At 44.0% G+C, this 16,400-nt stretch overlaps 1 protein-coding gene across 1 annotated transcript in view; it reads right to left on the bottom strand.

Annotated features, from left to right (window-relative positions):
- CNOT3 (CCR4-NOT transcription complex subunit 3) overlaps nucleotides 1-16,400 on the bottom strand; it is a 425,129-nt gene that overhangs the window by 153,972 nt on the left and 254,757 nt on the right. Inside the window, 1 exon segment of the mRNA XM_040327617.1 lies at nucleotides 8,334-8,667. Within this exon segment, the coding sequence (XP_040183551.1) occupies nucleotides 8,334-8,667 (334 nt within the window).

The following is a 16,400-nucleotide window of genomic DNA, read 5'->3' as shown; positions in this document are numbered from 1 at the left end:
TATATGAATTTATTAATAAAAACAGAGTATGGTAAAATGTAATGTGGTATACCAAAAAGTATCACAGCTTCACAGGGAGAATTGAAAATACAATAAAGCTGCAAAATTACATGTATGTGGAGCTCCAAACAAAAACACAACAAAAGACATGATCAAGAGATTCGTGTCGGCGCTCTTCTACAATTACCAATGACAGAATACTCTCTGCCCCGTCTCTACATGTTCATATTGAGCAAGAAGATTACATACTTCTGAGGCTGCCTGTGGTTTCACCTACTCATATGATCCGATTGGTGTCACAAGACAGAAGGATTTTTACCCCCAGTCTATACTTTTCCCCCAGGGGAACCACACCTCCAGTCATTAGGTGCGTTTCTCCAGCATACTTCATCTGAGTACTTAAATTTCAACTGACCTACACCTGTTTTGCAATTTCATCTATGCAACTATTGCCTTCAAAGTTGTAGGATTCATGACTTTCCAGCCAATCAATATAGCTTGCATCCCCCTTTCCTTCCATACTCCCCACATTGAGCTATTCCATGCTCCTCCCAATTTAGCAACTGCTGGCGTTCTTTTCCCAAGTCCCGCTTTTACTTCCTCCTCCTCCTCCTCCCTCTTGGCCACACCCAGACATGATGCCCTTTTCATAGGATTACATATCCTCATTGATACACGCACAGCAGAAATATTGCCAGACATCCTGTCTGTGTTGTTACATGGCACCTCAATGCATAGTTCATGTTTGTTAATGTTGTCATGTCTTTTGTTGCGTTTTTGTTTGGAGCTCCGCACACATGTAATTTTGCAGCTTTACTTTATTCTCCCTGTGAAGCTGTGCTACTTTTTGGTATACCAAATTACATTTCACCATACTCTGTTTTTATTAATAAAATGTATATATTTAAGACACAGTCTAGTATGTGGCGCTTTACACTGGGTTATGTTGTTTGCTAAATGCATATGGTTACGGTAACACCACCTGATATGGTGAGTGATCTATGAGTGGCCACTATTTGAGTGGATTGACTTTCTGCTACATCCGTGCCTTTGGTTAGTTTTATGTGATAGACCAACACAAAGTGGCACATATATGTGAAGTGGAAGGAAAATGATAAATGGTTTTCCAATTTTTTTTATGGAAGAGTGGCAAGAAAAAAGCCATTGTTGAAAGAAAGCCATAAGAAGAGAAGCAAACGTGTGAAAGGAGGTGCTCTCTGGTCAAATTTAACTTTTCGGCCTAAAAGCAAAACGCTATGCGTGGATAAAAACTAACATTGCACATCACCCTGAAAACACCATCCCCACCGTGAAACATGGTGGTTGGCAGCATCATGTTGTGAGGATGCTTTGCTTCAGCAGGAACAGGGAAGCTGGTCAGAGTGGATGGGAAGATGGAGGAAGCCAAATACAGTACAGGGCAATCTTAGAAGAAACCGTGTCTGCAAAAAACTTGAGACTAGGATGGAGGTTCAACTTCCAGCAAAACAATGACCCCAAGTATACAGCCAAAGCTACAATGGAATGGTTTAGATCAAAGCATATCTATGTGGTAGAATGACCCAAAGTCCAGACTTAAAATTCCAATTAAGAATCTGTGGAAAAACTTGAAAATTGCTGTTCACAGACGCTCTCCATCCAATCTGACAGACCTTGAGCAATTTTGCAAAGAAGACTGGGCAAAGCTGGTAGAGACAACCGTAAAAAGACTTGCAGCTGTAATTGCAGTGAAAGTATTGACTCAGGGGGGCTGAATACAAAATGCATGCCACACTTTCCACCCATTTGTAAAAAGAATTGAAAACCATTCATCATTTTCCTTCCACTTCACAATTATGTGCCACTTTGTGTTGGTCTATCACATAAAATCCCAATAAAATACATTTACGTTTTTGGTTATAGCATAACAAAATGTGGAAAATGAAGGGGTATGAATATTCTTTCAAGGCACTGTATGTTCTGCATTCTTGGTGTGCTTTCTGAAAGTTCAGAAAACACACCAAAAATGTGAAATTTAATAGGAAGGCTATGGGAAACTGGATAACGCATGTGAAAACCGCAGGTATTCCCGCGCTGCAATCAAATCACAGCACAGGGGTGTGAAAGCCTTCTTAAATTGCAAATGTGTCTGATAAGGTACAAAGACCGCTGCTCCCACGTGAGAGACGGCCCATAATCTTAAGAACATGCTGCAGCTGTGGGGTGGAACGCTCTGCCACTACCAGCAAAAACTGAATGAACCACAAAAGACAAACGGCTGCACTCCCACACGATGCAAACAATGGGCTTTTTTTATTCAAACTTAAGAAAAGCAACAAAAAACATAGGCAGCAGATAAGAAAGGTTGACACGTGTCACGCAGGATTCGTGCTTTATCAAAACCACCAAAATAAAGCATGAATTCCTGTGTGAAAGGTGTGAACCTTTCTTGTCCCCTGCCTGGGTTTTTAGTTGTTTTTATATCAAGTTTGGACAATAAAGCCAATTTTTTGCATTGTGTGGGAATGCAGCCATTCATCTTTTTTGGCTCATTCAGTGTTTGATAGGGTGTTGCCTACAACTGGAGTTGTCTTTCATATCCTAGCCTGCACTGTCAATTGTCCACAAGTTGGTATGAGCAGCAAACAGCACTTTCTACCAGATTCTTTCAAATAGCTTTGACAGCTTTATAATATAAATTGAAATTACAAAGACTAAACTGGTTTGTGCAAAACAAAATTGGTTCTTGTATTAGGCCTCTTTACACCTAAAATAATTCTGATGCAAATTATCATGCAGTGCAGCACACTGTGCCCTATTAATTTTGGTACAATCTGCAGATACAGTATGATGGCCTGCCATTAAAAATAAATATTACTGCACAAAATCCTTTTCTTTGACTCCATGGACGGACACAGCTCCTTAAATCTTGACAAGTGGGACGTCCCTAAGCAGTGTCAAAAACGAGGGGTGGAAAATATATCCGTAAAACCAATTTTAACTTCACCCCAAAACAAGCATAGCTCCTCAACGGAGGAGGTACAACTTTAAACGGCCGCCTGCAAAAACTAGCGGCCGAAAGAAGCATCAGAAGATGCACTCCCACCAACCATGTAAATTTTGGAAAAAGTGCAAACGGACGAGCAAGTCGCCGCCCCTCACACCTGTGAGACCGACTCATGATGTCGAACAAAAAAAAACAGGAAGCACCAATTGCCCTGGTCGAAAATGACGCAAACCTGAAAATGGGGGCCGCCCCCTAAGAGCATAGGCCTGTATGACGGTTTGCCTGATCCACTGAGAAAGGGTGGGCGACAAGACCGCCAGGCCCTTTTGTGGACCAGATACCGACAAAAAAGAGGGTCAGATCTCCAAAACAAAGCCGTAGCAGGCAGGTACACCCGCAAAGCGCGTACCATGCCTAAAGTATGAAAAGCAACCTCTGTAGGATGCGCCGGCTGAGGACACAAGGATGGAAGAACAATTGCTCTTAGTCAGGCGAAAGGCCGAAACCACCTTTAGAAGAAGGGAAGGTCGCGGGCGCACCACCACCTAATCCTTATGGAGAATTAAGCATGGCGGCTTGCAAGACAAGCCAGCCAACTCAGAGACCCCTCTAACAGAGGTAAAGGCCACTAAAGGAGCCACCTTCTGAGATGGTGTCAAGAGAAAATCTCTGTTTCCAAAAGGAAGGTTCCTGAAGAACCGAGAGCACCAGAGTAAAAATTTATGGGGGAAGAGATGGGCCAAGAGGGGAAAGTATATGACAAACCCTCTGCACAAAGGAGGTACCCACCAGGGAACGGGCCACAAAAAGGCCACTAAAAGAACCCAGCCAAGGCTGCAATCTGCCCCCAAACGGTGCTTTTAGCAATTTGAGATCCACTCCAAGCTGTAAAAACAGCAGGACCCTGGCCACCGAGTACGTCCGTGGACGCCACTTCATCTCTTCGCACCAAGAGATGTAGGCCTGCCAGGTGCGACGGTAGATTCTCCAGAAGAAGACTACATGCCCTCAGCATGGTTGAGATGACCGAGTCGGACAGACCCCGGTCTCTTAAAGCCTGGCTACCAATAGCTATGTTGAGCAAGTCAGTGACTGTACAACAGGAGGAAGTATGGGACCTCGGGACAGAAGGACCTCCCGCCCTGGCGACCGCCACGGTACCTCCGCTACGAGGCGCTGGAAATCTGGGGTACCAAGGACGCCAAAGGCCATCTCTCCTGCCCTGTGAGACTCACCTCCTGCAAGGGAGCCGAAACACCCCCAAGCACAAATACCAGTCGCCCTGGTCCAACATCTGGCAACTCCAGTAGTCCACCTGCCGGTATACTTGATGGTAGACCGAAGCCACGGCCGTGGCGTTAACCGGCAGAATCCAGATCGAACGACCTTGCAACCTCCTCGAACACAAGGAGAAGCATAGCCTGATCGCCCAAATAGTAGGACAATAAACGGTAGGACAATAAACGGTAGGACAGGATCCCCAGCACCAAGGTGGCCTCCCACCCAGGTACTAACCAGGCCCGACCCTGGGTAGCTACCGAGATCAGACGAGAGCGAGCACATTCAGGGAGTTGTGGCCGTAGGCCCACGCAAGTCCAGCGACTCTGGGCCGACTGGACCCCCCAGGTGCCCCCACAACCCGTGAGGCTGGCGTCCGTTGTAAACACCGACCACTGGAAGGAAGAAACAACTTCCCGGACCGAAGAGTCGGGGATCTCCGTCACCAACTCAGATAGACTGACTAGGTGGCGCACCTGAATCCGATGAGTTCAGAGACAAGAGGTTTTTACCACCTGGACAGTATTTCCCCTAGAAAGCCAGAGTGTGGAACTGGGCATACAGTACCGCCTCGAAGGAGGCTACCCACAGGCCCCGGACCTGCATGTAACCGGAGAGAGGACCGATAGCGTGATGCCAATTCCCTCACCGCAGACTGAGGAGTCTGCAATTTCTCCAGGGGAAGAAGGACCGGATCAACTCCAGATACTCCACCGTAGAGTCGGAACCAGGACCGGCGCAAAATATTTAGCACCCACCCAAATCTTCGGAGGGTCTGAATAGCTATAAACACATCCACTAGGTCCGAGACAGAAGCTGCTCTCAGAAGAAGGTCGTTCAAGTAGCCCACGAGGCAAAGTCTCACTGTCCCAACAAAGTTAGGATAAGTGCAAGCTCCTACATGAATGCGTCCCTGCGGAACTACCCAACGTTCACAAAGGTATTCAGGGCCGGAGGCCCATAAAAAAACCCGAAAACCTCCCATCCTGCAGGAAAGGTAAAATTACCCCCGCAGCTTAGCAAATCCCACACTGCCCAAGGCAGACCGACGAGCCGGGAGAGGAAGACAAGAGGAAAGAACTCTGTTCTGCGGATAGGAGTAAACCCTATATAGTACTCCTAAGAGACCACCTCGCAGACCCACTGGTCAGAGAGCAGGGAGGTTCACTCAATTGTGAACCCATAAGCCGCCCACCACCTAGAGAAGGGAGGGAAGGCTACATACATTAGCGGGGTTTGGGTGCCGGCCTGATCGGCTTACGCACCCAGGGACGGATTAGTCCCCCAGCTGAGCCTTTGTCGGCCTGGGAGGCCTTTAATAATACATACACATAGTGTGTATGTATATTATGTAGGTGTATGCACACATGTCTTTGGAGGATGAGAGGAAACCGGAGTACCCGGAGGAAACCCACGCAGACACAGGGAGCGACAATGCAAGCTCCAGGAAGATTGGTGTCAGTGTCCGAAATTTAATTAATGACTCTCTTGCTGCTAAGTAATGGAGTTAACCACTACACCACTGTGTGCATAAAACCATCTCTGAAACAGAAGCCCTGAATAACCAGGGCGCAGCATTCAATGAAGCATCACAGACCTATACGAGGCCCTGGACCAGCAGGTCCGTTAGCCTAATAACTTCGGGAGAGAGTTGGTGCTCCTCCACTGTCTGGTGCAAAATGCTCACTCGGTGAGTGACCGAGACCCCAGAGTAGTGGCCACAATAGGCCGCAAGTCAGACCCCAGCATGGTAAACATGGAAAGGGCCAGTGCTTCGGATCTTCCAACAGTCAGATCCATACAAGTGGGGACTCTAGGCAATAGGGAGAGTGGTCACCTACACGTGACACCCGGAGGGTCCACCACCAGAGAAGAAGACCACCTCTTGAAAGGGCTCAAAGGGGCACTGAACTGCCAGGCGGTGAGGGACTACAAAAGCCCTCAGCGGCTTTTCTCATTCCGCATCTTAGAAATTATCAAAGAAGGGCACAGAAGGAAAAAACCTACACAGAGCGGTCTGATTTGTGTGATCCAAAAAAGACAGAGCCCTCGGCGGAAACCAGCTGCACTATCCAGCTTAAGAGAGTCCCTTACAGAAGTGAGACGGGCACCCATAAATGCCTTATTCTGCACCGACCCAGGTACCTGGTCCCTGGCTCCATAACAGAGCATTCCCCAGGGAATAAGGGGGGCACTCTTAACCCCCGCCCGTCCGCAGTCCGCCCCCACCCTGGCACAAAATTGTCCAGGGCTAACAATCAAGTCTCTGTGGGAATCCCAGGTGCTAACACCTGCTGCTACCACCAGCATGTTGGGGAAGGACCAGATACTGACTCCAAATATTAAAGACATTTACATAGTGTGTATGTAATAGATGTAAGTGTATGCACACCTGTCTTTACAAAAAACTGACTCCTAGGGCCCTATTCAGGGCATCTTACTCACTTGCTGCACTGACCAGGGGTACCCAGGGGACTCGCCTCAGGAGGAGACTGCCCAGCACTGCCGACCGCTCTCAGCACACGGCGGGTGGAGAGAAAAAGAACCGTGAAGGAACTGTGTGGCATCTGCAGGGATCTGTGTGCACCGGCAGCACTAGGGGTCAGAACAGCACAAAGATGGCTGCCGAGCGTTCAGAACGCGGCCACAGGAAAATGGCTGACCGCCATGTAAGCTGCCCATGACGCGGCTACGACAAAATGGCCACCAACGGGAGTTTTCCCATTGGCGGCCACGCTGTCCCCCCCCCCCCCCCGGACAGCGTGCTTTACTAATGCAGCAGAGGGAAAGGAGCAGGGAAGGGAGAAGAGGACCCTCGAACCCCAGGAATGCCCAGCCGTACCAACCCACCGAAGCGGGAGGGACTGTACATACCCGTCCGAGCGAGGACTTGCTGACGCATTCCTGACAGAACTACAACCGCAATGGAGGTAGCTTTCGGCCCGGTCCACTGTGAGTGAGACAACACCACAGCCCAGTCATATGTGGACCTCCGAGCAAAGCTCACCGGCCACCCCAGGAGTCATTTGGTGTGGCAGACCCAGCCTCTTTGCAAAGGTGTGCCTACGCTTGCTGGTCGGACTGAGTAGACTACAAGGATCTATATTACCCAGCCTGTCTCTCAACCGACAGTTGAAAGAAGATTCTTCAAGAAAAGGTAAAATAAAACAAAATAAAATAAAATTTCTTCTCAGGGCGCTGGGCCCAAAGGGAGACATACGTCGTCCTCCTTGCTAGGCAGAACGAAACTGAGGCTGCATGCTGCAGTGAGGAGGGTTATGTCTGGAGGGACCGCCCCCTGGTCGGGGCTGTTCAACTCTGTTAATGTAACATGTATTTAATTATCTAACATGTTTCTGCCTAGTCCTCTCCTGTAAACAGGGAACATAACCCACTTGTCAAGATTTAAGGAGGGGTGTCCATCCATGGACGATAAGAGAAATACCCATTATGGATATCATCAACTACAATAGACGCATGTATCTTGGTAACTGGCGCTGAATGGGTGAGAAACACTTTATAACACCATTGTAATAAGTTAGTCAGGTTGAAAAAAGACACTAGTCCATCAAGTTCAACCATAAGAAATAAAATATTATTATTATTAATATCATACAATCACATATACTCAATTCTATACCCAGAGTTGATCCAGGAGGAAGGCAAAAAACCCTGGCAGAGCATGATCCAATTTGCTACAGCAGGTGAATAAATTCCTTCCTGATCCCCCGTGAGGCAATCGAATATTCCCCGGATTAACTTTAACTATAAATGTAAGTACCCAGTTATATTATGTACATTTAGGAAACTATCCAGGCCTTTCCTAAAGCACATGTATATATATATATATATATATATACACACATACACACACACACTATATATATATATATATATATATATACACACACATACACAATGTATGTATGTATGTATGTATGTATGTATGTATGTATGTATGTATGTATGTATGTATGTATGTATGTATATATATATATATATATATATATATATATATATATATATATACACAGGCAACATTAAGACAAAGCAAAATTCTCATACTTACTTGTTGCTCCATTTTGTTTGCTTGTGTTCTGCTGGGCATTGGAAGGCCTAGGCTGGGATGCATTTGAATTAGATGGGGGAGGAGCCACTGCCTGTGCATATGGAGTGGGTGTACCAGACGTGTGTCCGCTGGGAGGGTTGTTTTTGCTGTTGGTGCTGCTGTTACTGCTTGTACCGCTGCTATTTGATACTGTCCCATTGCTGTTTGTAGCTGGTCCATTTCCCAAAGAAGACAATGTGCTGGAACTACTTCCTATTTGGTAACTTGGAGTCACTGCAGGGGACTGTGGATGATGGTTGTTATGGGTACTTTTAGATCCGTTCTTTGCTGGTGACTAAAAGAGAAAACAAACTGCTAAAATTAAGGGAAATGTACACATGTGAATACAATTTTCAGTGTTCAGGCTTGTTAAAGTGTCAGTTTCTTAATACTTGCATTTCTCTATGCAATTGTGAGAAATATATAATTTAGGTGACAACTGTGTAAAAAAACTAAATTCCTTGGAGTGTTTAATTTCCTAAGAGGGGTAATTTGGGTTGTACTTCCCTGGCATTTTAGCACCTCAAGAAATGTGACAGGCAGTCAAAAAGTTAAAGCTGCGTAAACTCCAGTACAAATATTGTGCAAAGCAATCAATCAATATACAGAAAAATGGAAAGAAACTGCGCTAAAATATCAGAAAAAGAAGAGAGAAAAAGACCTGCAACGTAGTCACAGTCTTATCACTCCGAGAGCTGCGATTACCATGTAAACAATAGATACAAGAAAAAGATGTGAAAAAAATATAATATATAAATCGCGCTAACTCTAAAGCAGAAAACTTATTGAAAACACAAAATTATGAATTAACAAATGGGTGATATATGGTGATATATATGGAGCTCACTGCTATATCAAAAACATTGGATTTGATGGCCACTAGGGTGCACTATACAGCAATCTCAAAACCCCTCAGTAATAATGAAAAAGTGATATAATGGTGACTAATACAAGAAGGAAAAAAAAAAAACATATTACATTTCGATCAAGAAACATAACGGACAATAAAAAATAAAAATAATTAAAAGTTGAAAATTGTGACAATAAAAGTCCAGCTCGCTGCTGTACAGATTTTATCTGCTTGGAAATCAATAATCATGAGCACTTTTACCTTACAGTTAGGGTGGGCATTGATGCCGGTGAAATTACTTGTGAATGAGACCCATTAGGACCGTATATATGTCTGAACTGGGAGTGACTACCTAATACATGCCGTTTATGATCCCGTCATAAGGGATAGTGGAAAACTGGTAAGGAGCCAATCCATAGTCTGGTGGAGGATACATCACTGTTTTCTTTTGGACATGCTTTTCAACTAATCTGAAATGTGGCACAAATACACGGGTGTTTGACATCTCATCTGTTAAATATTTATGGACTTTTATTGTCACAATTTTCAACTTTTAATTTATATATATATATATATATATATATATATATATATATCTATATATATCTATATAATCTATCACCCATTTGTAAATTCATAATTTTGTGTTTTCAATAAGTGTTTTCTGCTTTATAGGTAGCCGCTAGAGGTTGATTCCTGTGGCAATCCCGGCGGTATAGCGTCGCTATTTTTAGCGGCGTTATACCGCCACCGCGGCTCCCGCCCCAGTCTGAAAGGGGCCTAAGCGTATATTGATCAATTTGAAAAAAATATAATGTATAAATCGCGCTACCTCTCGGGCTTTCACATTGAGTCTGCAGTGAAGGAGTTTTTCAGGCGGGATAGCAGCGCTATTTTTAGCGCTGTACCGCCTGAAAAAACTCCTCAATGTGAAAGGGGCCTTAAATACATTTTGGCCTAAATGTATGACAAAATTTGAGTTTACTGGATATTTTTTATAACAAAAAGTAGAAAATGTTTTTCTTCAAAATTTTCGGTCTTTTTCGTTTTCATAGTAAAAAATAAAAATCCCAGTGGTGATCAAATACCACCAAAAGAAAGCTTTTTTTTTTTCAGAGAGACACAAATTTTTTTGGGGTTCGGCATTGCATGACCACGCAACAGTTAAAATAGCACAGTACCAAATAGGAAAAAATGCCCCATTCAGAAGGGGGTAAAACCTCCCGGCCGTCAAGTGGTTAAAACAAAGCCCTCCAGTGGCACATTGTCAACGCTGACAGGGCATCCATCTTCTCCCGGTCTTCCTTCCAGGTTCTCACATTCTCTAGCCGTCTGATTGGCAGTGACAACGGCACTCCCACACATGCGTGGAGTCACTATTTACGACAAAGGACTCTGAAGGAATGGCACGAGCATGCAATGGGCACATTGTCCCTCAAATACTGAGTGATGTGCAAGCCTTTGGCAGAGCGAATGCTTGCCTGTGGGTTTTGAAAGCTGTAGCTTGGTCTCTGACATAGCTACATGTGAGGGTATTCCCCTATAGGGTACGCACTCAGGGCACGGATTACAGGGTAAGTGTGTCCAGAAGTAGAACACAGCAACTCGGCTGTAGACTGTCCTGTAGCTAATCCTCATGGCAAAAGGGCAGAAAGAAGCGCCTGGGTCCCTTTTAAAGGGTTTGTTAACCCATATAAGACAAATACTGCCAGACCCTCTATTAAAGCCTGGCAAAGCACACGGCATTGGTATTTTGTAAGAAAAGGAGCGCTGTAAATACCCATTTTTAACTGTCTTCAGGCGGGTCACATGACTCACAGCCGCTTTACAGCTCCGATGGATAGATACTGCAACGGGGCCGTGATCTCCTACTGACATCAGCCGGGGAGATCCCATGGCCACTCAGCCTCTCCTGCAGTAGCCCTGAAAACCAGCCGAGAGTCACGTGACCGGCTTGAAGATAGCGCTGAATAGTTCCTTACAACGCTCATTTTTATGAAAAACGTATGCAGTGAGTTTTGTCATGATATAATAAAGGGGCTGGCAGTGAACATTTACACATTTTTAATTTTGCGAATTGCAACAGGGGGCGGAGACAGACACACACAGACAAGCTCACAGGCAGGAAGGAGGGGGCTCGAGCAGAAAGCAGGGCTGTGTATGACGGGACGGACGCAGTAGCCCCAATTTTCATGGTCCGTATAGCGAGGGGATACAGGAAGTGGCAAGTTCAGGGTGTTTTTTTTTTTTTTTTACAGTTTAGAGGGGGGCAGATTACACAGCACAAGCACTGTGCTGTTTAATCTGCTTTAAGGGACCAGGAAATCTATTTATTTTTGGGTCGACAAACTCTCCGTGTGAGAGTGGCGATAATAAGTGCAACCTGCACATTGACTGATTTTTTTTTCCAATAAACATGTTGCCCTTCCAAAGAAAAAAAAAAAAAGTGATGTCACTCTTGTATTAATGGTGCGCTTATTTAAACCATTATACTGTGTGTAGAACACCTGTTCACAACGTAACTTATGCAGAGATTTAAACAAAAATATAATATTAGATTAATATAACAACAACAACATTCCACCAATCAAACATGGATCCATAAGATGTCTGCATCTAGTGTATTATTGCAAAATGCAATAATACGGAATAAAAAAAATAGTCCAAAAAAGAAAATCAGAGAGGATTTTGTGGCGATTCAACAATGCGTGCAGACACTTCATCCACAGAAACCTCTGCTGCCAATAAATTGTACCAAAGTGTTAATTTTTTGATCAACGGATAACTACCCCAAACCACCATTAAGTGAATTGGCCGCTCACAGAGTACCCTGATCTCCCGCTAGATGAGTTTCGGGCGCTGCATGACAAGATGCAAGGCATCATCAAGTAAACTGGAAGTATGAGGAGTGGATCCAAGCAGGGGGATGTCTGGTGATGCATACCGAACCAGGTGGAACTATACAGAACCTGAAGACTTTAAACAAAAGGTGTTTTTTGACCGTTTGGTCATACTCTAAGGTGAGCGGCCAATTCACTTAATGGTGGCTGGTGGTGGTTATCTGTTCAGCAATAAAAGTATCACAAGGTACTATTTTTTGATTTTGATTGTATTTTTGCAATACACAGGATGCAGACATTTTATGGATTTATATAGGATTGGTGGAATGCTTAAGATTTTCACTTAAATATCTGCATAAGTTATGTTATGAACAGGTGTTATACACATATTATAATGGTTTGAATAAACCCACCATTTATACACAATTGCTATTCTGATTTTAGTGGTTGAGTTCACCAATTATTGGTTGCAGCTGTTCACTAATAGAATAGGTGGAGGTTTAAAGGACATGCAATTTTTTTTGGGGGGGTGCTTAGTTTTGAGTGGAACTTCCTGTCCCACTTCCTGCTTCCGCCTATGGACCACCTTGGTGACCCCTCCTCCACGGCAATCTTCTGGGACACGCGACAGGTCCCAGAAAATTGCCTTCCACTGGAAGAGCGCAGCGCGACTCGTGCATGCCCGCCCGTGAAGCTGCTAGCTGTCACGGCCCGGGTGCCCACAGTGTCAATGGAGGAGCGAGGCTCCGTGCGGCCGCATCGTGGGACAGGCAAGTGTCTGTTAATTAAAAGTCAGCAGCTACAAAAAGCTGCCGACTTAATAAGAAAAAAAAACTGGAACTCCGCTTGAATTATCAACATAGCAGCGTATTTTCAACATAATTCTGTGATGTGATGCAACACCCAGTCATCCACCTGAGACTAAGCTCTGAGGGGTTGAGTGTTTTTTTTATTTTTAAATCCTCTTTATTCTGAGTAGCTGAGTTTTAGTGCCAAATGTAAAAAGTTTACACAACAATTAATACAATTCAATATAGCTCTTTATAGTAACAGTAAGATACTGGATGACCCCATCTTGCCTGTCCACGATGCTGGACTGTATATAAAAGTCCAGGCTTTGCCCATCTTGGTGGGCATACTCCCGAAGGGGTCTACAGGGACTGAGTTTCGTAGGGATGAACCAAATGCTAACCTGAGCACTTGTACAAGATCCAGTTCCCTGAGCTGCAATAGAAACTGTCCCCAAAGTGTGGCGTCCGTGTAGTTTCCAAGGTTTACTAAGGTTGCGCCGATCTGGATACACCGCTTACATTTATGGCATTAGGAGCACCTGAGGAATTGATTGAAGCGTCCAAATATCAAATAAGGAAAATAAAAAAGCCAAGAGTCATTTTTTTGAGAAGGAGAAAAATAACATCCACCAAAAAACATCCACCCTGAGACACTAGCGCCAAACTGAAGAACAGCAGAGTGGGGTACCGATAAAGGAGAGGAGGCCAGTGGACATTTTCCTTGAAAGTTTGCCAGTGTTCAATTCACCAGAAGGTATGCGCCTATAAGCCAGGGTTTATGAATACCTTGCTTGGGTTCTATAACTTTTTCCCTTATTTTCTGCTAACTTTGCACAGAAAAAAATCATTCCTTATAAATTTAGACCAAAATGTACTCTTGGTAAAAAACAATATAAAGGCAGAGATGTTCTGCAATAGTGCTAGTTGAAAAACATGAGACCCGATCCTCTATGACTGAGCTCTTTATCAGAAGATTGTCTAGAACTCTAGATATCCAAAAATCAAAAGGAAAAAAAACACATTTCCCCTCTGTGCACTCTGACCACAGTCTTGAAGACAATCAAATAAAACAAAAAGGGAAACGCAAGCTAGCACTGTAAATTTTAAAACAAAAAGAACCATAAAATACCACTCACATGATCTCGACTTACATGCAGCTATATCATTACAAATGATAATCAGTTGCGACAGTCCTTCCCCAACACAGCTAGTTCCCCTGAATTATCAGCTGGATGTTTTGTGTGCATCCCAGGCAGCTTCCACCAAACAGCTCTATTAGCGAGTTGAAAAGCAGAAAATTAGGAGGCACAATGCCAGCCGCTCTGATAGTTTTACACTGACAGACACCGGGATTAAAGCAGGAGACCGAGAAAGGCGTGAGGGTAACCTAGTCACATGATGTATTTGGGAGGCGTGGCCTCCTTACTCAGATGGAAATCTAAGAAACCAGCCAGCTATCGCAGAAGCCCCACCTGATGAGTAAGGGCCGAGCTGCACAAAGCCTCGCAACCTGTTCTACTTTTTAAAGTTGATGAGGATTCAGTCTTATTCTAGGGAAATTGTTTTCCCCCCACATACTCTTGGTTTACCTTATATTTGATTTTCAGAGCTTACTACCGGCCAAAGTGTCAATATTGTGTCTTACTTTCTATGCACCCAGTTTGTACTGCTCTCCTTTTGCAAGTCTTTCCACATATTTTTAAATGGTTATGCTTTATTCAGACCCACTTAGTTTTTTTAATCAAAAAGGGCTGGCAACTTGGACTCTCTTAAATCCAAGTACTTTTTTTTAGCTGGGGTAACATTTTGTTTCTTACTTAATAGTTTGTGTGAGCCAGGCTTGAAAACCCTTGGCTGTCTACTGAGGTTAGGCCCAGGCACCCTTGGGTGTCCCTTCCATTTAATGGGACATTGGGGCATGGAAACGCCCATTATTTCTCCCAACAAAAAGAGAACTGAGCAGTCACAACTCACCATACTATGCAAACCAGATGTCCACTTAGTACAAGAATATGGAAGGGCAGTTATGCAACACTATTTCACCAAAATACGTAAAATATACAATAATTTTCAGCAATGAAACCTTAGCTCTAATAAGCACCTTAAGTATCACCTGAAGTGTCTGGTGGTATAGTACAGCTTAAGATCCCCCAAGGGTCCCAAATTGTATTTGATTTTCAGGGGCAACCCCTAGCTTCGTAGGTCAGTTTGTATAATGGGAGCGCCTGATTAACAAGGTTCAGACAAAAGGCTACAGTAGGGGGAGAGGATTTCCAGTGCATAGCAATAGATTTTTTGGCCTAGAAAAAAAACTAAAGCGTAGAAAAAGCTGGGAACGTTTAGGGAGAGAGTCAACAATATGTCCAAATAGGCATCTTAGGGGGTTACAAACATTATGTATTTTAGTAATCAAGCTAATAAAATCAGTGATGTCAACCAAAACGCTCTGATAGATGGATATTTCCATACCATATGATAAAACCTGGCAGCTGCTGAAGAACACTGTGAACACACAGCAGAAGGCAGCCTATTTAAATGGAAAAGGAGACCGGGAGTATATTAAGACCTATATGAAAACTTGGTCTGAATAACGTTATCCCTAGAGGAGATGACTGTGGGGACCTGCAGTGGTAGAATTTCCTGCCACACCCACTCTGAGTTTAGATATATCTGAACACCATCTAGATTCGATGAGGCAAAGTATATCAGTTTTTGTGTAAAGTAAGGACGAGTAATATGTAGAAATAAGTCTAGCATGAGATGGGTCATTCAGGAGGCATTCAAAAAGGGGAGTGTTGTATTGATATATTATGTAGGCCAAACTTAGCAGCGGCTGTGTGTCGTAACTGAAGATACCGGAAATAAGCTGTGGAGGGGAGATTAAAATTCCTGTGGGAGTCAGAGAAGGAGCGAAGGGAATCCAATCCACGTCTGAACCAGAACACCCCATTCGTTCTTCGAATGGGAGCAGCTTTGAGAGTTTAAAAACTGGAAACGTCATGGATAATATACTGGTACTTTCCCTGCCCATAGTGGATTTGCGATGAATCGGGATTGGTAGGAAGTAAGAATAGCTGCCTACAGGGCTCTAGCCACATTGTTAGCTTAGTGGAAAAAAACACCACAGAGGCTAGAGTCAATCCCTTGAAATCTGCATTTAGGAATATACACTGGGGAGTTACTTAAAATGTGAAGGAGCGTGGCAGGAAAATCATTTTAAATAGGTTTACCCTGCCTACTAGTGTTAGAGGGAGGTTGGCCCAAACATTTAGGGCACTTTTAAGTTTACAAATAAGAGGGTCCATATTGTTCTTAAGCTATAAGGAAATGGGGTGCTGTATTAGAATACCAAAGTATCAGAAGGTAGAAAGTATTTTTAAAGGGTAAGAAGGTGAAACGGAGATTATGGCATCCTGATCTAGCAAAAAAAGGAGACATTTCACAATTTACACGGAAGGCTGAAAAATGCCCAAAGCCTTGAATAATTTGGATAAAGACGATTGAGAATCGGCAAAATAAAATGAGCATGTCATCCGCGTAAAGGGAT

Source organism: Rana temporaria, chromosome 10, assembly GCF_905171775.1.
Source record: "Rana temporaria chromosome 10, aRanTem1.1, whole genome shotgun sequence".
Taxonomy (NCBI): Eukaryota; Metazoa; Chordata; class Amphibia; order Anura; family Ranidae; genus Rana; species Rana temporaria.
This window is presented reverse-complemented; position numbering and strand designations above follow the sequence as displayed.